Source organism: Globicephala melas, chromosome 11 (assembly GCF_963455315.2).
Source record: "Globicephala melas chromosome 11, mGloMel1.2, whole genome shotgun sequence".
Taxonomy (NCBI): domain Eukaryota; kingdom Metazoa; phylum Chordata; class Mammalia; order Artiodactyla; family Delphinidae; genus Globicephala; species Globicephala melas.
In genome coordinates this window covers 62,571,953-62,593,743 of record NC_083324.2, presented here as the reverse complement: position 1 = coordinate 62,593,743, position 21,791 = coordinate 62,571,953, and the positions used below count along the sequence as shown (strand labels likewise).

General features: G+C 43.2%; 1 protein-coding gene across 1 annotated transcript in view; it reads right to left on the bottom strand.

Moving 5' to 3' along the window:
* Positions 1 to 214: 214 nt before the first annotated feature.
* The window catches only part of GCLC (glutamate-cysteine ligase catalytic subunit), a 38,215-nt gene continuing 16,638 nt past the window's right edge, over positions 215 to 21,791 (bottom strand). Inside the window, exons 2-16 of the mRNA XM_030841001.2 lie at positions 20,649 to 20,761; positions 19,634 to 19,816; positions 17,310 to 17,423; positions 15,687 to 15,745; positions 15,430 to 15,563; positions 10,945 to 11,019; positions 10,356 to 10,472; positions 9,129 to 9,267; positions 8,595 to 8,707; positions 8,027 to 8,119; positions 7,625 to 7,729; positions 3,252 to 3,333; positions 3,072 to 3,175; positions 2,861 to 2,981; positions 215 to 1,818 (exon numbers count right to left, since the gene is read on the bottom strand). Of these exons, the coding sequence (XP_030696861.1) occupies positions 1,607 to 1,818; positions 2,861 to 2,981; positions 3,072 to 3,175; positions 3,252 to 3,333; positions 7,625 to 7,729; positions 8,027 to 8,119; positions 8,595 to 8,707; positions 9,129 to 9,267; positions 10,356 to 10,472; positions 10,945 to 11,019; positions 15,430 to 15,563; positions 15,687 to 15,745; positions 17,310 to 17,423; positions 19,634 to 19,816; positions 20,649 to 20,761 (1,764 nt within the window). The 3' untranslated portion in view covers positions 215 to 1,606. The remainder of the gene's footprint in view (positions 1,819 to 2,860; positions 2,982 to 3,071; positions 3,176 to 3,251; positions 3,334 to 7,624; positions 7,730 to 8,026; positions 8,120 to 8,594; positions 8,708 to 9,128; positions 9,268 to 10,355; positions 10,473 to 10,944; positions 11,020 to 15,429; positions 15,564 to 15,686; positions 15,746 to 17,309; positions 17,424 to 19,633; positions 19,817 to 20,648; positions 20,762 to 21,791) is intronic.

Below are 21,791 nucleotides of genomic sequence, written 5' to 3'. Positions count from 1 at the left end.
AAAATTCACTTCCAGTGGTCATTTCTCCTCTCCCCACAGGGGTTGACAGCTACTAGGGAGGTGAGGCATCTGTTTTCATCACTATGAGTCTTTCTAGAAGGAGCTGAGGATCATGATGAAGAAATTATTTCCTGGCATATCTGGGCTAATTAAAAAAAAACCACCCTCACCACCATCCGTTTAGTTGTAGAACTCACACATTCAAGAGTTTTCACAATGCCAATTCCATTCTTTTATTTCCTCATACCACAAACACTTTACTGCCTTTTTACAAACTGAATTTACACAAGCAAATTGCAAAGGAAAACCAGGTGTTCTTTAATCCTCCAAAATGCATGTATGAAATATAGCACAAACCCTAGTATCTATACACAAACAGGTTTAGCTGAAGCTTATGGCCATTTCTTAAAATTAGCATGACAGTTTAGATATTTATGCCTGTAAAGTTTGCATAATCTACTATACATAGTTTTTTCAGAAGCAGTTTTAAGACTTTTAACTAATTGGGGAAAAAAAACTTCAACAAAAAGCTCTAACAATTCTGTGAAACTTAAATTATTTACAATTAAACATTTAGGGTCCTGATTCACAAAACTTAGTGCATATCATGATTAATTTATGAGTTTCACAGAGAAGGTAAGTAGTATGTAGAATAATCCCCAGGTAAAATCTAGAATGAATGGCTTTTAGAAGAATGTCTGTAATATGCTTACTGGAAACTAGAGAAAAAGTAGCAAAACAGAAACTTCAGCAGCTGCGTTTGATTTGAAAATTTAAGTAGATAGCCGCAATCAGAATAAACAGGTGACCACAACAGAAGAGCTGGTGGCATTTTTGACATTACTCTTGGTATGTACAAGAAGAAAAACAATTCTCCCCTTTTTCCATAAAAAAATTACCCCCAATAATCACTACACGTGAACTCAGAGTCTTTCTCCAGAGTTGTCTTCAAACTTGATGCCAAAATTAGCAAACGTCGACAGAAAGTACTGTCAGTTCAGTGGGTTCTGTTTAGTGGGAAAAGCTTAGGACAGGGTTACCGAGGGGTTAGCTATTCCAATTACAAAAGAATCGTCATGGATAAGGTGCCGGAAATCTAAGCTTCCCCTCAAAGCACTTTGGTGGATTCAATAGTGATTTCATGTATATGCCAAGGGAGAGGACTCAAAGAAAATTAGCAGGACAAACTGTTTTCAAGGTGAAGTGATAGATTTCAGTGAATCAGGTCCAGGTAAAGTCTTTTAAAAAAACCCCAAAATTTACAGTAAACATTTTAAACTCTGGAATGCAGATATAGTTATCAGTAAGTTACATTTACAAAACCGTTTCCACAGTAGTTGCTCCAGAGTCAGAACTGAAAAATGTACAAGCCAGCTCACAAATGACTTTAGATACAGTGTTATTAAAATACATTGTTAATCATAAAAATACTTTACTATGTACATGTACACTGTATAAACTCTAGATTTGCCTAAACCCACTTCTGCCGAGCAGCGCAAGAAACAGTGCAGTGCTATTATCTGGTCCTCACACCATGCACATGGGCTGATCCTTCACGGTCAGTCCTTCACTAACACGGTGAAGCATTTCTCCTTCTGCAGGACGTCTAGTTGGAAGAGTCAGTTTTACTGCCACTGTACTTTACTTTCCTAAATGCTGGTCCAAGTAACTCTGGGCACTCACATAATTCATTTGCGATTTGGTTACACTTTAAAAGAAGGCTGTAGTTCATCTCGTCAGTTATTACACTGTCTTGCTTGTAGTCTGGATGGTTTGCGATGAACTCCCTCATCCATCTGGCAACTGTCATTAATTCTCCTGAAAAAAAAATTTTTTTTTTTTAACAACTTAATGGTAGTGTTTTTTTTTGTTTGTTTGGTCTTTTTCTTTCGTAAGTTGACATTTATTGGCCCACATAATACAATCCTGAAGAAGAATCAGTGTGGCCTTCTGGTGTAGCCACCTGGCAGGGGCCAGGATGAGCTGTATTACGTGGCTTCCTCCTGGGGAAGGGTTTCATGTTGTAGGCAGGCAGTGAGAACACACACATCCCACTGCTATGGGACCTGTTAGATGCCACCCACATGGTGATGCTGTCGGCTTTAAGACACGGGAGCCAATGTGTGTGGACTAGAGCCCGAGTTCTCCCATCTGGCCAAGTCCTGCCCATGCCGGTGTCACGAGACTGCCCCGGGACAGGAGGGCCCCCGAGTTCCCCAGAGCCATCTGATCAAAGAGGCGGAGAGAATAATGAGAAGTAGATGCATGAAGATAGAAACTGGCAGATACAGCATTTGCGGGGTGGGGTATATCCTTTGTGGATCTGGAAATTTTACAGAAGCCTCGAGCAAAATACAGATGCCACTGCTACTGTCCTCTTAGTCACGGCTGACAGCTCCCCAGCCACCATGATCTCAAAGCTGAGAAAGTGGGGTTCCAGGGCACCCCTGTAGGGAGGCAGGCTGGAGGGCCACCGTCTTAGCTGTGCTATTAGTTAACCTGAGGACTGGCTTAGACTCACTGTGCAAAGAGCCCAGGGTGCCTCACGACACACACAGTCGGGCATAAATGTCGAACAGGCAATCCAGATACTGTATTTCGTTGCCTAAGAGGCCATCGGCTTAAAGATGCAGCGTTATTGTATGAACCAGCAAGAACAAAAGCACTGCTAATCAAACGGTGACTGTCAAAGATTACAAGGTGCATCCAACCGCCGAGACGGCACAATGTGGGAAAGTTCATTGATTTAGGATACCATGTACTTTAATAAAAGACTGCTTTAAAAACTGAATATTGTAAGATTGTGAGGTTCCGCCTACGTTAAGAGATTTTTAAAAAAGCAAAGTGCAGAATGGCATACCGGATGCTCTCTTCTTAATCAGCTTCAGGTAGTTCAGAATACTGCATCTGGTGTCCACGTCCACCTCCATGTTTTCCAAGTAAGAGTTCAGGATGGGGATCAGCCCGGGGAACATGCCTTCCTGCAAGAAGCGGGGTGCGCTGTCATCCGACTCCCCGGGGGCGGGGGGTGGGGTGGGGGAGGGGCGGGGTAGCTGGGGCGCGGGCCCTACCTTGCCGTTGATGATGGTGTCGATGGTCATGAGTGCGTACTCCTCGGCTGCTGGCTCGGTGCTGCCCGTGGTCTTGTTGCGGCCGTCCACCATGGCGTTGCCACCTGCCAGAGGGGCGCAGAGGGTGTTAGCGGCCCGTGTGGCCTACAGGGACCCCAAAAATGCAAGAGGAGGCAGTACCTTTGCAAATATCTTTTCTGAAATAAAACAATCCCTGCAGGACGGCATCTCGCTTCTGTGCTACTTTCATGTTCTCATCAACCTGAGGGAGGAAAACCATCGCAGCCAAGTGAGAACATTGCCAAAGTCAGGGCACTCCCGCTCCGGCGCATTTGGGGGCTGTGGTGCCTCGCTCAGCTCGCGATCTTGACCCATCTGGGAAGAAGCCTCCCATAGCCAGCGCTTGCTGGCGGCCAGATAAGACTTTGCACTGTCATGTGGGGCTGTGTCCCTCAACCCCAGACTGCTGGGATGTGCTTTTTAATAACAATGGGGCAATTCTAAGAGAAGCTTACCTTAAAAATCAATGCGAAACTTACACTCACGTAGGCCGCCCACATCTCGAGGTCCCTTGAGACACCCTGGGATGACTCTATGGCATTGGGAGGTCAGGGGGCTGGTCCCTCCTCACAGCCCAGACTCACGCTCCTGCCTCTCCTGCCACCTAGAGTTGAGGGCTGTGCCCTCCCTGCCTCTGGGGCTTTGCTGCCTCATAGGCGGGCTGTGGGATCTGGAATAAGGTGACCCCTCCCAGGGCGGGTCACCGATGCTGCCTGCCCACCTGCGGCTCTGCCGTGCCCACTCCCTCAGGAGACCCCAACCCCTATTTGTGAATTCTCCATTTCTCCAATGACTTTTTAAGACCCTCAAAGTAGAGCTTTTAAAACTTTTTAGTAGTAGTCCCTTATTTCTATAATGAAATCTTAGGGGACTCTCCATATTCAAAACAGACACAAGTCAGAGGTCATGTTGAAGAGGGACGGTCAGTGCAGAGTCTTTGGTTACTTAGCTTTGCCCCCTCACACTGATCAATTCCTATCATTATTTTGTTTGTTTTAAGGCACATATGACCTTCGGATTAATCTAGATACAGGAACATATTCAAGCAATCTCAAATTCTATCCTGGCTAGGAACATCTGGCTTCACTTCTAATAACGTTTGTATTTTTCTTAGTCTCGACAAAAACTCACAAAGATCATCAGTTTTAATTTCTGCTTTTATGAATTCCTTTTACAAAGCTGTAATTTTACTACAGCTCTTTACATTCTTATTTAGTTACTTAGGTTTATTTTTAATATTTCTGTTTATAGTACTTAAAGCTGTGATTTTCCCTTAGAAATTATCTTTGCTGGCATCATTTTCCTAAACAATCTATAATTCTAGTTTTTTAAAAAAAATTTTATTGAAGTATAGTTGATTTACAATATTGTGTTAATTTGTGCTGTACAGCAGTGACTTACTTATACACATATGTATTCTTTTCCATTCTAGTTTATCCCAGGATACTGAATATAGTTCCCTGTGCTATACAGTAGGACCTTGTTGTTTACCCATTCTATATATACTAGTTTGCATCTATAATTCTAGTTTTGACTTAATCTAGAACCTACTAGGAAAACGATTTAAAATTTCCAATAGTTAAATGTTTCCTGAACATTTTCTTGTTCAACTTTGGTGGGCATGTATCCTATACAGTGTCTACTTCTGAGAAGTGAAAATTTTCCTTAATTAATTTTTGTTATTCTTCCTCAGGGCATTTAAAAAAGGTGTGCCATGGTATAAGATTTGTGATCAGGCGACACAACCAAGCTTATTAACTGTGTCATTTAATTCCCCTGTGGTCTTTCTCATCCTTTGATTATATGGCCTGTCAGTAACTGAGTAACACGCCAGAAACTCTGCTAAGTGACTTACTCCACGAACCCCACATGGCCTTACGACAGCCCATGTGTCTCTGTTCTACACCTGCGGACTGGGGCACTGAGAGGACAACTAACTTGTCCAGGTGAAAAAGCTAGTAAGTAGTGCAAGTGATTTATGAGTTGAGTGCTCACCCGGAAGCCACATCTTACCCACCGTACTACAGTGCTTTTAAATTCTTCTTATGCTGCTGAGAAATGTTTGCTACACTTTATGTTAAAAAAAAGAAAATGGCTCTAATGTTATCTTGAAAAGAGTATATAAAATTGTTTCCTGTATCTCATTTAAGACCTTCTCACATTTTGTCTGTTAAGACTTTGCCCTTCCTGAATTGTTAAGAGGTCATATGGAGCTCTTTACTGTCAACATCTGTCCTTGTTTTAAGTATATCTTATGCAAACAACATGTACCATTACATTGCTATTTTATATCACCCATTTTAGCTTTTGAATAGAATTTAGTCTATTCAAATTTGTTTTCATCTTATTTTACCACTGTATGTTCTCTGGACCATAATGTCTTATCACGCCCATGGCCCCAGACCCACTTTTGTGGCACCAGGAAGCTTTGTTTTTTTTCCCACCTCTTTAGCTAGGAGATTAGAGGCGACAAATCCTATTTCTACACTATTAGTGGTCTTTCTTACTTTTAGACAAGTAGTTTTGAAATTCTCTCTCCAAATGTCAAGCATTAAGAAGTATCTACCATTCCCCTCCTTCCACTATCCCCTTGCTAGATAAGATTTCTGGCTTAATTTAGCCCTAATGTGATCTTTTTTGTTAGAATCACTTGCAATTTAAAGACTAGTTTGGTTGGCATGGTTCTAATTCTTTACCCTTCGGATTCTGTAGACCTCTCGCCATCTCTTCTAGCGTTTAATGTTGTAGATGAGAAATGATATCAATTGATTTTCTTCTCCCTCTTGGCAGGAAGTTTAGGTATCCTAATTTCCTCTCCTGTCTGGACAACTGATCTTCTCTTTGAGATTCAGAAATTCCTAGACTTGGGTTCTTCTTTGAATAATTCTGTCTCATCCTCAGTGGACTCTCTCACTCAGGGGAAATTCTATTTCTTTATTTTCTTTATTGTATCTCACATCTCTTTTGTATAGACTGTTGTCTTCTTCTAAATTTTGATACAAACCCTGAACTTTCCAGAGAAATCCTCTCATCCTTTTTCCCATAATCTCTGTTTCTTTGCCATCCTGCTGGGATGAATCTCAGTGTGGTTCCCCTAAATCACAGACTTTGGTCTTCAACCACACCTGCTTACTGGTGAGCATACTGAGTGTGGCTACCACGTCCCGTGTTTCTGAGAACTCTTACTTTCCAAATGTTCTTTGGTCCACAGGGCTTGTTTATTTAAGATGTGACCTTTCTCTAGAATTTCTTCGAGGGCACTAATGAGAATTTATTTTAAAATTCTTTCCAGTTTCTACCTTAACTGTGTTTTGGGACTTCCCTGGCGGTCCAGGGGTTAAGACTCTGGACTTCCACTGCAGGGGGTGCGGGTTTGATCCCTGGTCAGGCAAGTAAGATCCCACATGCTACACGGCCAAAAAAAAAAAAAAAAAAAATTAACTGTATTTCACTGAGGATAATAGACTCTGCAGGCCCATGGGCTCTTCTCTTTAAAAGTTTTCAATTTTATACTGACTTTCAGACATCTATATCTGACCCCAGAACAATGTGGGTCCACCTATATGAGGATTTTTCCAGCAGTAAATACTACAGTATTCCATGATCTGCTGCTGGTTGAATTCTCAGATACGGAGGAACTGACTATAAGTTACATGCATGTCAAGTGTATTTCATAAACTGGCAGCTCACGTGAACCCTCCTTATGTGCGTTCATCTCCCCAGTGGCTGTACCACATTCAGGGTGTGTGTGTGTGTTGGGACAGGGCAGCTCTGCTTCTCTTCCCTCCAGCCCTGAGCCCCGGCAGACCCTCACTCCGCCCGGCAGCCTTTCCCAGCCACTCTCTGTGCCGAGAGACCCACCGGCCAGGAACCAAAGGTCTCTATACTCACTTGGCTACTGCCCCGCGGCCCCCAGCCTTGCTGCCTCACAGCCTGGAACTGTTCCAAGGCTCTGCCGGGAAACTGCTTCCAGAAAGCTCCTTCTTGGTTTTTGTTGGGCTGAGGCTGATTCAGATTTGTTTTTCCAGTAGTGCAGCGTCAACTATGTTCTTCAGAAACCTCTCCAGTTTGGTTCCATTCCCTGCACTACCAAAGTTACACGTCCCTCCGTCCTGAGTCTAATATCGTGATCGGCCTGGGACTGGACAGGACAAAACCCATTTTTGGGAATCCCTCCCGCCATCATCTTGAGTCAAAAGCCTCTAGAAACTAGAGATTGTTCAAATGCAACCCTAAATGTCTTCCAAATGGGCTGAGTAAGGAGCTACTATTAACATTTTTTTCCAGGAGTCTCCACCAAAACGGTACCAAAATCTATAGCATAAACTTAGGTTTAAAAAGAAAAAAAAAAAAAAAAAGGGTGGAAGAAGAGCATTTTATTCTAAGGGAGGAACAATCCTAAGTGAGGTCAGAGTTGGAACAATTATTATACATAAATGAGCAATGGATGATAACCTACAGACACCCAGCCCTACACTGAAACTCATCCTTACCTTTGACAGCGGGATGAGAAAGTCCAGTTTGTAGGAAAGGATCACCCTGGTGAGCAGCACCACGAACACCACGTACGCGGAGTTCTCGAAGTCTGTCAACTGAACCTGGACACGGGGCCCGAGACATTAGGGGCCCACCATGCAAACAGCTCCTCCCTGAGAGGCCCCTGAGGGTCATGTCTTTCCCAAGCATCTCCTAACCTCCCACCTGGGTCTGGAAGCCTCTGCCCACAATCTATTCTCAGAAGCAGTCCTCCCGAGCTGCTGCACTTGCGTGTAACACGCACACACGTGATCTGTGCTGCCTTCCAAGTAACCCGAGCTTCTGACAAGGGTGCGGGTGGGTGGCAGGTGGCTGGGAACGGGTGCGTCCAAGTCGGTTCCTGCCGACGGGCTGCGTACCTCCATGGGCCGGAATTCCACTCTCCATCCAATGTCGGAGTTTGGAGGAGGAGGTTTAAATCGCATTGTCTGCCAATTTGTGGACTGAATATTCTGTATTCAAAAAGCAGAGAATAAAACCAATTTTCCAGTAAGGTATTAAGATGATTTGATATTTAATACGTGAAGCAGACTGTTTACTGTCCATACCAAATACTCTTCAATATACAAATACAAAAAGGTACAATTTAAGATTTTCGTGGAGTGTGACCTGCTAGGGAGACAAAACAGCAAGTGCTTAACGGAAGTCAGGCGACACGACAGCAGTCCTGAAAGAAGCGGTCGTGTTATTTTCCTGTGCCGCATATTTGCATTTTTCATCGCTATGAAAATAAGAGAAAATACTGAATGAAAAATGCAGAACCGGAGAGTAAGAATCATAAAATAAGGGTACTTGAACGAATTTAAAATCTTTGCTGCAGTCATGGAGGTCATAGAAGGCTTCTACTGTCATCAACTCCTTGCCCCTCCAGACAACGGCCTCCACCCTGGAGAGTGAAGTGCTACACCTTCAAAGCGGACCAGATACCTCAAAATGGTCGGACTCGTTGGCATCGTCCAGGTGGATTTTCTCTTCGAACAGAGTCAGCGGGTCTCTAATGAAGAGATGAGCCACGTGCTGGGCCAGGAGATGATCGATGCCTGCAGAGAGAGGTCACACCACTCACATCGGAGCTGTTCTCCATGCCCAGAAAGACGGCAGGACAGCTCGGGAAGTCTGAAGAAAGGGCATCTAGAAGCTTAGGAAATGGCTGGGCTGTGCAGGATTCTCGTGTCTCCCAGGATTTCATCCTATGGAGTGTGTTCGCTCCTTACACAACGCCCGTGGGGGCAGAGCTGTGGACCAAGGGACAGACCTCCAAAGTCAGCTCCTTTTGCTAAAAGTTAAGATCTCACAAGTATCTGGAACTTGAAACTTTAAGAACAAGCAGCCTCATGAGAAAAGTTAAGAGACTTCACACTAAAAATAGAAGCCAGGCCAGGAGTCAGCAAAGGAATTTAAAAGGGCTTTGAAGAACTAAAGGCTTACAATCAAATCTAGACAAAAGGAACAGAGGCTCACCTTCCTGCAACAGCTGTTCATAGATTTCTTTGTGTTTCGTCAGGTCGATGTCATTATATTTCTCACCGCACTCAGATAAGTAACTGTCTATTGAATCATATCGGGACTTACTGATCCTATAGTGGTTGTTCTTCAGCGGCTAAAATTGAAAAAAATACAAATGAATGCCATATAAAATGATGTGGAAACAAACTAATGCCCCAAATAATTATATTAAAAGCCTATATACTATATATGTAATTACATAAAACTGTCCAACCTGAACACGAGATCCCGAAAAAAAGCTAGTTAATCCTGAAAAGTATTAGAAAAATTATATTAAAAAAAAATCTGGAGACAATTTAAGTAGTCTGTTTTCTGACATGACTTAAATATATATATATATTTCTTTTTCTTTTTTTAAAGTGGATCACCTTCATTCTCATTAAGATAGGAAAATGCCAATGTTGAAAGCAAAACTATAAAACTATAATGTAAAACAAAGCTATTAAAATGATTTCTGCTTTAAGGTTTATTTCTACTTAGAAGGCATGTTCAACAATTTATGAACAATTACACAAAGAGCAGAGCATCAATAGGGCAGCCCAGTCGAGAACATCAGAATCACCTGTGAGGGCTCCTTTAGTAACATGTATGTCTAGGTCCCAGTTCTGGACATACTTACTCACTGGGCTAGGGTGGGCCTGGGTACTTATTTTTAAAGATCTCTATAGGTGGTTCTGACGCACAGTCTTGGTTGGAGAGATGCAGTTCAACATGCAAACAAGAGGCACAAACCTACCTCATTAGGCAAACCTAACCCTCTGTAACAGGCCAAAGAACCTTACAACAGATGACACTTTCCACAACAGAGAGCACCACAGACAAAGCACTCACGTAGCACCAAAAAGCTTTCTGGTAAAAACAGCCATCAGCACTGACTCTCAAAATACAGAAAACTTGTACTACTAATTTTAGAAGGTAAAAACAAGTACTGGTTCCAACAAATGATGAAAATCAACTTGAACGCCCCCCCCCCCCGCCGCCAAGCAAATCACATTTCCTACATTCTCACCCCAAACACACATTGTGGAGCCAAAGACAGGTTGATAACCTGTCAGCTTCTTCCCATGTGTGACTAACCCACTCAGGATAAAAATTTAAGGGCGACTTCAAAACTGTAAGCAGTGACAATATCCCCATTTTACCTGCTGGACTTAAAAGACTATTAAGGAAAATCACTCCCACCTCCAGTCCTCTCTCCTCCCGAGTTCTATCATCTACAGATGCAGAAATCACGCCCCAGCGACAATCAATGTCTGACACATAGCCTCGGTAAAAAGGAGACGCAGCGCTCAAAGCCATCTAAAAACAAACAGAAGTCAGCACCTGCAAGTTCAAAGTGTCATTTACATGCTGAAAAAAGCTTCATGCAGTTACCTCTGGTCTGGAAGAATCAGTTTATGCAACCCCTACAGATTTCTACTACATCTACTGCACCTGCCTTCTCATGGTGAAATACACCAGAAGTGACTCCAATCCTTGCCTCTGATTCTTTTAAATCATCTTCTCTATACCGTGAGGACAGGCGGGATGGGAGGGGGAAAACGGCTACGCTCAAGCTCGACACTTCAACACAAAAATGCCTTACTGGCAACGGTAAACTCTACAGCTTAGACTCTTATCCATTAGCTCTAAGTCTGCATATTATTCATGTTAGTTCAGTTCTAAATGAAGTCTTAACTGGACTTAAATAGTACATGGTCAGCAAATTTTGCACGTGCAGTCTTTATTTTATACAAAGAAGTAGTTAAAATTAGGTGTGATTTCTACTTACGACAATTGGGCAGATAGTGGCCAACTGATCATAAAGGTATCTGGCCTCAGATATGCTGCAGGCTTGGAACGTTACCTGTTTAAGAATCCCAAGTTATTAAACAACAACACAAAATCAGTACCATCCTCCACAAGGAGCCAAGCCTGAGAAGGAAGGTGGCTGGTCATGGCATGTGATGGTCATTCCGTTGATGACAACATTGAACACAGGAGTTTTAAGAGCTGTCTCGGATGAATTTTGCTAGAAAATGGCTTTAATCATGTTCACATCTACTATAAATAAGAACTAGATTAACAATGAAGTTCAGCCAGGCGTTTCCTCTTCCACTGACTTATTTCCTTCTACAGCTGCCCATCCACATCTGTGGGCTTGTATACATTTTGGTACAAAAGGGGGATCTGGAGATGCGAAGGATGGGTTTCAGAGTTCACTGGTGGCGCAGTGGGGGATAGCTCGGAAGGGGGCAGGACTGGAGGAAGGAAGAGAGGGCAGTTAAAACACCGCAACTGTCCAGGAAAAAACTGAGGAAGTCTGGTGGGAAGAGGCACAGCAGGGCCAAAGCAGGCCTGGTGACCAGTGGGCACAGCGGAGTGAGGAGTGACCTGGGTTTTGGCCTGGGTGCTCCTCGGACAGATGGGAAGCAGCGGCGCCAAGACACAATGGGCTTATGAGGCCAAGGAAGAGCGGAACAGCCCTGTAAGCGGCTTGGTCTCCAGGGCTGGGGCCAGGAAGAAAAATCCGAGCTGGAGAAGTATTTGGGGAGTAGGTCCAGATGATGTACTAAGAAGGGCAGATTGCCCAGGAAGCCCGCACAAGACGGGTAAGTAGGACTTAAGAGTTAGGCAGAGAAGGAGATCACGTAATTGATTAGTGCAAATCCTCTTAAAGCAATTACCCAAAAGAAACCAAAAAAAAAAAAAAAAAAAAAAAAAAAGTGCTGCCCTCTGCAGGGCTGGGGCAGCGGAAGGGGCAGGGACCGCAAATTGTGGTTGTGTTGGCACATTTGTAATAACTGCAAACTGGGAACAGTTCTCATGTTCTGTTGTTATTTAATAATGACAGTTTGGATTTTGTGTTGGTGCAGTAAATAATTTAAGTGCTTAATAGTTGAACTAGCAGCTGAGTGAATGTTTACTATTCTAATCGCAACCTGTTAGTTCCAGTAGTTTTAGCCAGGTCTCAACTTTGCTTTTTTTTGTTTTGTTTTGGTTTTTGTTTAAATGGCAGAGGACTTCTGTTGGAGACTCAAGGGTCTAACCGCTGAATTCATGGCATTTCACGTCAGTGTGGTGACTGACTACTACAGAAAACGATGATTCAGACCATTTACTGTGTCCTGACTTTCCTACCATTTCTATGTGAATTATTAAGTCAGTGCTATATTTTAATTAAAACATAATGATAGGTACCCAGCCATTACAAATTAATTCAACACACGGAGAAGAGCTGTGTCACAGGTGTAAAGGAGCAAGAATGTCAAAGGTGAAAACAGAAATTGAGAAGAACTGACAGGTCACTAATAACCCAAACCAGGGCAGTTTCTGCCAAGAGGTGGGAATGCAGAAATCAGCTTGTCTGTGGGTAAGAGTTAAATGAGAAGTGGGGGAGATGGCGAGCAGAGTATTTACAGGCTTATCTGCTGTGACCCCACCCCTAAAGTGTAAGCCCTAGGAGGGCAGGGGTCTGCCTTGCGGTTCTCTATCCTCAGTGTGTAGGACAGGGTTTGACACCCACTTAGTCCTTAATATTTATTAAGTGAATAGAGTATCTTGAAGGAAAGAGGGTGCTAAAAAGGAGAACACAGGAGCAAAGATAAGTTTTATTTTTATAAAATGGTGGGATACTTGAAAAGCTGACCCTATAGCCCAAACTTATATGGATTGAGATCAGGGATACCTAAATGTTCCCCCAAGTGTTTTGACTGCTGAATGCTTTTGAACATACATCTCTTAGTTTATTTAGGTCCTTTTTTGAGTTACTCTTAGCTATTTTAGAGTCTGTTATTTTTGTTTTTAAGAAGATCCTATGACAAGCATTTTTTCTTTTCAGGTTTTTGATTGGCTTCTCTTAGATGGCCTAGTATATACTAGACAATTCACAGGCAAATTCTGAAAAAGTCAACCCTAGAAAAATATGCTTAAGAAAATTGGCAATTGGAATTCAATAGCCGAGTTAGAACAGTGATACGACTTAGTTATTCTAAGTATATTTAGTAACTAGCTTCTTTACCCCAGGGCTGATTGAGCCATTGAGACATCACTGTGGTAAAGGCTTTAATGGGGGAAGAAAAAAAAGAGTTCTTAACACCTTAAAAAGATATGAATATATGAAGGGTTTTGGATTCTGGTATCCTTTTAAAGTATCATATAAAGAAAAGAAGCAATGTCACCAGGAAACTGATGAGGGAAAAAAAAAGAGAAAGTATGAAAAATTGATGTTAGAAACCTAAATATCTAAAATTTGTCCAGAACCCAGTGTCGAAGCCATAGGATTTTCTTGGGGGGCGGGGGGAAGCCTATCACAATATGCATGAACTTATTAAATGATTCCTGCAAAGTCCCCCACCAAGAGTCAAGAATTTGAATATAGTTGAAGTACTTTTTGTTCTGTACAGTAAGATGCTCAGTAACCTTAAAAAACAAACAAACAAAAACTTTGAAACCATTTTTTTTTGCCTTATTGTAATAAGTAGTTTCTAGTGTTCCACTTAAGAGATAAAGCAGAGATTTCTGTGGTGATTGATGGAATTTGTCTCATTTACCATATACTTACATTATCTGTGCTAAAGACTTTTAAGTGGAGTATTGAAAGTGGGGTGGCTGGACACACCACTGAGAAAAAGAAAACAACCTTAAACCCATGACAAAGCTTAAATTGGATGGAAAACTGTATCTACAGGCAATAAAAATGTAAACTACCTACCATTAGGACATATTTATTTGTGTAAACACAGTGTTTCAAGGGAAAGACTATCCCTTTGGAATGGGGCAACTGTGCTGTCCATGGCAAAACACCCTGGTTTAATATTAAACCAAGAAAAAGAGGCAATCGGTCCTTCAAGAGCACTGATAGATTTTAAAGCTGTGCACTCTAAGTTCTAGAGCTTAATGGTTCTCTTTAGCAATATTTGGAATTAAGATAGGGAAGCAGATAAGGCAGTTAAAAGTCAACAGGTCTCTTTTTTATGAAGTGTGTCCATCTGGAAGGAAACTCATAGCCTAGGTTTGTTTGGAAGACACGCTTCATGCCACCTATATAAGTCAGGGAAAGCAGGGGAAATGGTATCCTTGGCCATGGTTATTTGAACACACTTAGCATGTAAAAATCTGACTCTGGCATTCAATTTTGATTATACGTAGTTGTAAAATAAACACATCCAAGATACATGTGCAAGAAGGTGTGTGTCTGTGTGCAGCTGCCTGAAATGATGGGATGCTGGGTCCCCAGCCGTGTGGAGGGCAGGCAGACTGAGGGCTGGGGGTGGGCTGGGGGGTGCTCATGTGGGGTCAGACTACACACTGCTCCAATCAGCAAATAATCAGAACTGGATAAAATCTCCTTGGATAATAACAAGAGGCCCTCTTTTTTTCTTTTGAAAGTTTCAGTTTGAAACTTCTAATTTTGTGCCACTTTTACTTCTGTTCTAACATGATTTTAAACAAATTAAAGGTTAAAACCAATACTGTTGTTAATAAAAACAATTAAAGAATATTAGCTCAGAGACAGACCTAGAAGCAGCCTTAATATAAATCCTTCTTTCAGCTGTTGAGAAAACCGAGACCAGAAGAAGGAGAGTTACCCAAATACCTGAGAAATCACAGCTAAAGCCCAGACACAGGCTTGTGGGCAGCCCGATGGGTTCCTGCTCCCCGCTCCAGGTCCCCTGTGTGGTGGGACACCATCCCTGCCACAGGTGCCAGTAATCTGATTAGATCCAGGGGAAGTTTTAACCAAGTCATTGAGAGAAAGGCTATTCTACAATACCTCCTGTGAAACTTAGCCAGGGGTAAGGCAAACATGGGCTGCTAAATATTTATTCTTTTTATAACACTAGATGGCCTTGCAGGAAAATAAAAATTTAAAGTCCAAATAATCCTTCCCTTGGATCACAAGCTCACTGGAGTGCATCCAGAATTCATTTTCAGAAATGATAAGATTTGAGCAATGTTTACAATCTCAAAGCTAGTCACTAGATGGCAGCAAAAATGAGGCACAGAGAGAACAGAGACAGTGACTGCGGAATATTTCACCTTTTAAGTTCATTAACAACTATGTCTTCGTAGTGAACTGTAGATTCCGTCCAGAGACAACTTCCAGTGAATTTACTAAGATAACTTCATTGGTTTTCAGAAAGAAGTACTAGCTACTATTTCAACCTGATTAAAATGTGATTTTTAAAAAGGAAACATGCACATATAAAGAAAAGAAGTTAATAAATAGAAACGGATGAGGACAGCTTGCCTCTCTGGATATTTGAAATGATACCTGCAGACAGCAATTGCCCATCCCAAAGCCCATAGCATCCATGTAAATGTGGTCGGGCTTAGAAGCCTTTGCTGCCTCATCATCCTCAGGAAATGTTTCTATAAATGGAGATGGTGTATTCTTGTCCTTAAATACTGCAGTATTAATTGAAAAAAGAAAAAAAAAAGAAAGAAAGAAAAGAGCAGGAAATGGGTGAGAGTCAAGGATTAACAACAATGGGGGGGGTCCCCTCCCACCCGCCACCTCTGTAGACTCACTTGGGACGTTGATGACAACCTTTTCTCCTCTTCTGTGCCGGATGTTCCTGGTGAGGGTACTAAAAAACAGACAACAAATGTCCTAAGTTGGTCACCTAAGAACCATCATGCAAAAGAAGAATTTGACAATATGCAAGTACATGGAATGAAATCCTCCCTCAAACTAATCCTCTAAGACATCCCTACCGAAAATTCATGTGGACCGAGAGACTGAGGGGATTTCCTGAAAGAAGGCTTTGCATTAATACCACGTCCTCTGGTTCTTGTTTGAGAATGTCATTCTCTCTCCTGCCCAAGCCCTGATCCCCGGCTCCGTGTGACTCACCAAACCAAGCTCAAGTGTCCAAGGTCTGCCGTGGTCTAGCCTCACCGTATGTTTCTAACATTTTCCATGCTAAGTCCAAAGACTTGAGCCAAACTGTGGTACTCATGTTCCCCGGGCATCTCTGGACCCCAGAACCTCATCACTCCCTCCACCCATCCTGCAGCATTAATACTATCCTCCAGCCTGCGATGTCTGATCCAGAAGCCCCTAGGCAAGCTGTGGCTGTGAGCACTGGACGTGCGGCCAGTCCTAATTAAAATGTGCTCTGAGGGTGAACACACAGCACATTCTGAAGACTTGGTACAGAAATAAAGTAAAACTTATTAATAATTAAAAAATACTGGTCACAAGTTGGATCTATAGAGTTAAATAAAATACACTATAAGTCCACCTTTTTCACTTTTTTAAGGTGGCTACAAAATTACTACTAAAATTACACGTGTGGCTTGCACTATGGTTTTACTGGGCAGTGCTGCTGTCGACGGTGTAAATGCCACCTCTCTCAGGAGGCCTGCTTTTGACCCCCTCAGTCAGAAGCACCTTCCTCTCTCTGGTGTTATCATCTTTGGACACCTGTCATAATCTACCTTTTCTTGCAGCTGAATATCTCCACCTTCCCCTTGGCACACTATAAACACTTGATGTCGGAAACTATGTTTATATGTCTTTATCTTCCCCACGGACTCTGCACGTAGCAGGTGTGCAGACCTGTTACAGGAATGAACACTGAGAAGTCACAGGTCCCTAACTCTAGGTCAGGAGCCCGGGTTCAGGATGACAGGTGAGACTCAAAGGTCCAAAGCTGAGATCAGACTGAAGCAACTTGAAACCCTAGAATTAAAACTACAGACCAACAGACTTAGGAGTTAGTGGAACAGAAGGTAGAGTGTGCCTACTATATACACAGGTATTGTACACATTTTACCTTATTGTCAAGGTATATGGAGTGGGATGAGAAGACCACAGATACTGGCGGTCATTTTCAGAGGAGGAAAAGGTAAAAATGATGACAAGAAAGCTTCTCCAAACAGGTGTTAACAGAACTAGGATTGAAATGCATCTGTGGCTAAGTGAACAACGTTAGGGTCACTTGGAAAACAGGCAGATCCAGCCTGGAAACAAGCAGCACCAACCAAGCAGCCTTGGGGGACCGAGAACAGGCGTAGCTGTGGGTCTGTGGGCTCCTCTGGTTAATTACCACAGGAGCTGGAGTTCAGGAACCGCTCAGTAATGACTCCGGGAGGGACACTGCACCCCCAAGGCAGGGATCCAGGGATCTGAGTCATCCACACACTTACCTGAAGCGCGGATGCTTGTTTATCGCTTCATCAGGAAAGAAGAGGGACTTGGAAGCTCCTCCTTCCACTGGGTTGGGCTTGAACTCGGGCAGTGTGAACCCAGGGCAGCCTAATCTACAAGAAATTGAAGAACTAAAGAGATAGAATCTGTCTTCAGGGATTAAAAACATGCATGTGTAACGTTGCCTTTTTCACGGGTCCGGCACACAGGTGTTCTGCAAACACTGTGCCCCTCGCAGCCACGCCTTTGCAGTCTGTCTTGCTCACCAAGCTCTTCTCTTGTGACTGCAGCCCTTTTGCCGATTTTATCAGAAGCCTCCGTCCACTCAGGGTCTGCAGAGCGCTTACTTACGTCCTGGCTGCCTTGGCTGTTTCCCCCACGTGGTTTCTGAGGCGTCTTCCTTTACCAGCTCTGACCCCTGCACACCACCACCTCCCCATCAGCTTGGTTCGACTTGGGACAGGCCTCCTGCTTCTTGCCTCTGCCAGGCACCTCATGATTCCGTCCAGATCAGGCAGGTTCTCTGCCGGTGCCCCTGTCCACCCCCAGGATCTCCCTCTGGAGGCTGAAACCCAACCCTATTATCTCACTTGACCTGAGGAAGAGCTTTAATTCCAACAGAGAAACAAAGCAGGGTGTAGATCGGCAGTGGGAAACTTCTGGCTTGGGGGCCAAGACTAGCCGGTGCCTTATTTTCAACCTCACCTTTTATAAAACTGGCCGCCCATGTTCGCCTTGTGAACAAAAACTGAACTTGCTGATCTTATCTGGAAAACAGCCCCAGCTATGATGGGGCTCCTCAGAGTTCCTGCAGCTCCGTACATTATTCACTGACAGCCTGCAGCCTTAGGAAAAGCCCTTGCAGAGAGTGACAAACTGAGATCTGGGGGTCTCTCTGCTGACCGGAATCAGGCTGGAGAAGCACGTGTGTACTTGGCAGGAAGCGGGCAGCCAGGACTCAGACCCGCACCCCCAGCCCCACTTTTCCTCCAGGCCAGCACCGTCCCACGGAACCTCTGCAGGGATGGAAATGCTCACGACCTGCACTGCTCAGGTGGGTACTGAGCAGGTGGAAGGAGGCGAATGAGACTGAGGAACTGAACTTCTCATTGTATACAAGTCGGATTGATTTAAATGTAAACAGTCACACGACCACTGTTTTGGGTTGCTAGGCCACACTACAGTTGCACCTGTTTACGGAAAGAGAATCACCCTGTTTACACTGAAGAAACTGAGTCTTGCTCTCCCTCTTGATCCCGAAATAAAACTTCCCTTATCATTTAACTGTGGATGTGAGGTGAGGCTTCTACAAACAAATAATTATTATCTTTGTTTTGTTTACAAATCCAAAAATACCCTCTCACCATAAAAGATATGGTTAGGCTTTTTTAAAAAAATTAGATTTTTAGAATAAAACTTATTCCTAGCTCAACTCTCTTCCCTTCATAATAACTTAAGAGAAGGAAAAAGATACTTCTCTAAATGTCTGATGAGTTGCTTAAATAAGGTTTCAACTATTTATATGTGACCATGGAGATTTTAAAAAACAAAATTCCCTTCAAGTGTCCTAAGACCAGTGGTGTGACTGTGAATGCCTATGTTCATCGTGGACATTTATCAGGAAAGAAAAAGAAAGCATAAAAATAGTTCAGAGTGTTCCAGGCCACGGATACCAATCCCCAAAGTGCTTTTGAACTTTGGGGAGGTAAGCATACTTTGCCACAGTCTGACAGATATCTAGCAGAGATAACCAGATTTACGATTTGTATGCAAGAATGCATACAGGTCCTATGTATAACTGTGTGATATTTACGTACCTCATACTAAGCTAAGGACAGAATTTCACTGTTCATATTTACCTTATATTTACTCTTATGAAATTTTAGCCATAACTAGATTTGATGACAAATCCTAAATCTTTTCAGCACAATCCAAACATGACCCAGTGACTCCCTTGTTCTTTGTTAATATGTATCAACAGACCCTGGGAGCGCTGATGCCATCCCCCCGTCGGGGGGCCCTCTGATCTGATCTGGGGGTAACGCACATCCTTCCTTGTGCACTGCTCCTTCCCCTCGGCCTGCGGAGTCTGTGGCCCTCGGGTCCTTCCACAGTCCCCCCCGGCCACCACCACCACCGGCAGAGGCTGGCATATGACTCTGCCTGCAGCTCTAATGTTACAGATTCTACCAGACACAGTGTGATGAGGATGAACTGTCTGCAAAGCATGAGAGCTGTGGGGTCAAGTGCTGGGTTGTGATCTGCTCTCTTGATACCCGGATGCTCTGAAATGCCAGCCATGCACGTTGACACAGGGACTAACCTGGGAAACGAAGTGATTGTGCAGAGGGCCTGGTTTTCCCCCAGCAGAGATGTCGCTTCCTTGCGGCGCTTCCTCATGTTGTCCTCGACCGTGTTGAACTCAGACATGGTCCCTCCGTACGGCTGGCCAGGTGTCCCCTCGATCATGTAGCTCCCATACTCTGGTCTCCAAAGGGTAGGGTGGCTACAGAGGAGAAAAGGTTTCAGTCCATCTTATTCTTCTGCTGCAGTCTGCTCCATTTTTAGTTTTGAAAAAGTTGCTTCCAAAAATTTAGAAACGACTGGGTATACAAGAAGCCAAGAACTCTTTACAATTCCCAGTGGCTGTTAATCTTCCACAGCTTTTCAACTACATAAGGGTTACAAGTGCTGGGTCTAAAATATTTATAAGTAACTGAGACACACACAGGGCATGCGCTGTCCAAGGCAAGCAAGCCTGTCCACTCTGCGGGGAAGGACGTGGGGATTTAAGGCCTCCTTCAGTTTAAGACTGGATTCCAAATGCAAACCCAGCCTCCCAAAATGTAGTGGGTAGAAAAATGAACTGGAGGTACATGCCCCCTTCACCTCTGTCTACTGAAATAAAGAAATATTTAAAAAATATCCTGCCAGCCAAGCAAAACCCATCTGCAAGTTTTCTCTGACACCATGGTCTGTGATCTTGGTAACTGCCAATTTTTTAAAAAAATATTTAAATAGTAAACAAACTTTATATTGAGTTTACTCTTCTAAGTGCTTACTAACGTATTTAGAATGTCTACACCCTAAGAGGTAGGTATTATTATCCCTGATTTACAGTTGAGGAAACTGAGGCACAGAGAAGTTAAGTACCCCACCTAAGGGTACCCAGCTATTAAGCAGAGGAAGCAGGATTTGAACCCAGGCAACTGGGAACCAGAGCCAGAGCCCTATACTGCTGTGCTCTCCTGTCTCCTGTATGTGGGAGGAGAGATGATATTCCAGTGGTTCTAACAGTTTCAGAAACTCTCAAAGAAGCCTTCAGTACATCAGCTTACTTTGGGTTTGTCCTTTCCCCCTTTTCTTGCAGAGTTTCAAGAAGTTCCTCTCCAGACAGTACCAGTTGGGCTTTTCTATTTTCATGATCAAAAGATACCAACATGTATTCCACCTATTGAAAATAAAGGAGAGAAAGATGAACATTCCTCCAGACTCGTGCTTGATGCGACCTTTAGGAAAAGTAGGGAAACGTGAAGGTTGGAAAGGATGACAGTGTCCTGAGGAGTCACATCTGCTTACACAACGGTGCTTACTGAGTGAGGTTTGCATAATGCAAAAACCTGGAGAGAATGGCCAACAGTGGCCTTGTGGGAGGACAAGGGCTCTTATGTGATTCTGTCTTCCCTCGTTCTACTTAACACCTTATAGAAAGGTCAGGATGCCCATTCTGACAAATTGTACTTCGAGAAAGAAGTATTTCAAAGCCAGGATTCTGTAAATCGCAGTTGCACGTAGTAGTCGCATTTTACAACGTATTTCCTCGGTGGGCTTACTGTAAGTTTATGAAAGGGGTTATCCGAGCGTTCTTATCAAGGTAGATTATACTTCCTCACTGGTAGGTTATTTAATCATCCCACTATGAGCCTCACTAATGGACAGTTAAATCAAAATCAAATACACCAATGTAGAGGTATTAGTTTAGGAGTTTCGGCAATTTTGTTTCGGTTTTTTCAGGAATAATTTAAGACCACTTCCCCACTCTGAACTCATACAGAATTTACAATGCAAGGTGCACTAGTGCATTCATAACAATACCTGGTGGAATTCTGATAAAAAATCAAGAGTGAAATACCAAAGTAAGACTTTTCTGGGCAGAGTACAAATAGAACCTGCATTTGTTTTCCCTGAAATCGCACGCTGTTAAGTCATGATGGTTGCTGTTAATAATGAAGATTGTGACTCACTATTCACGGTTCATATAGACACACATCATCCAAAGGTAGGTGAAAAGACTGGAGCTGGATCAGTCAGGCAAACCCTTGAGAGCACCCTTCGCACAAGACCCCAAGACACGGATGGCAAACTTGTGGCACGTGGCAGACCAGCCCCCAGAAAGTACGTTGTTTGGCTTATTATAAAAGAGAAAGGCAACAATACATCCACTATCTACCTTATCTACCTGACATTTCACATGTAAATCC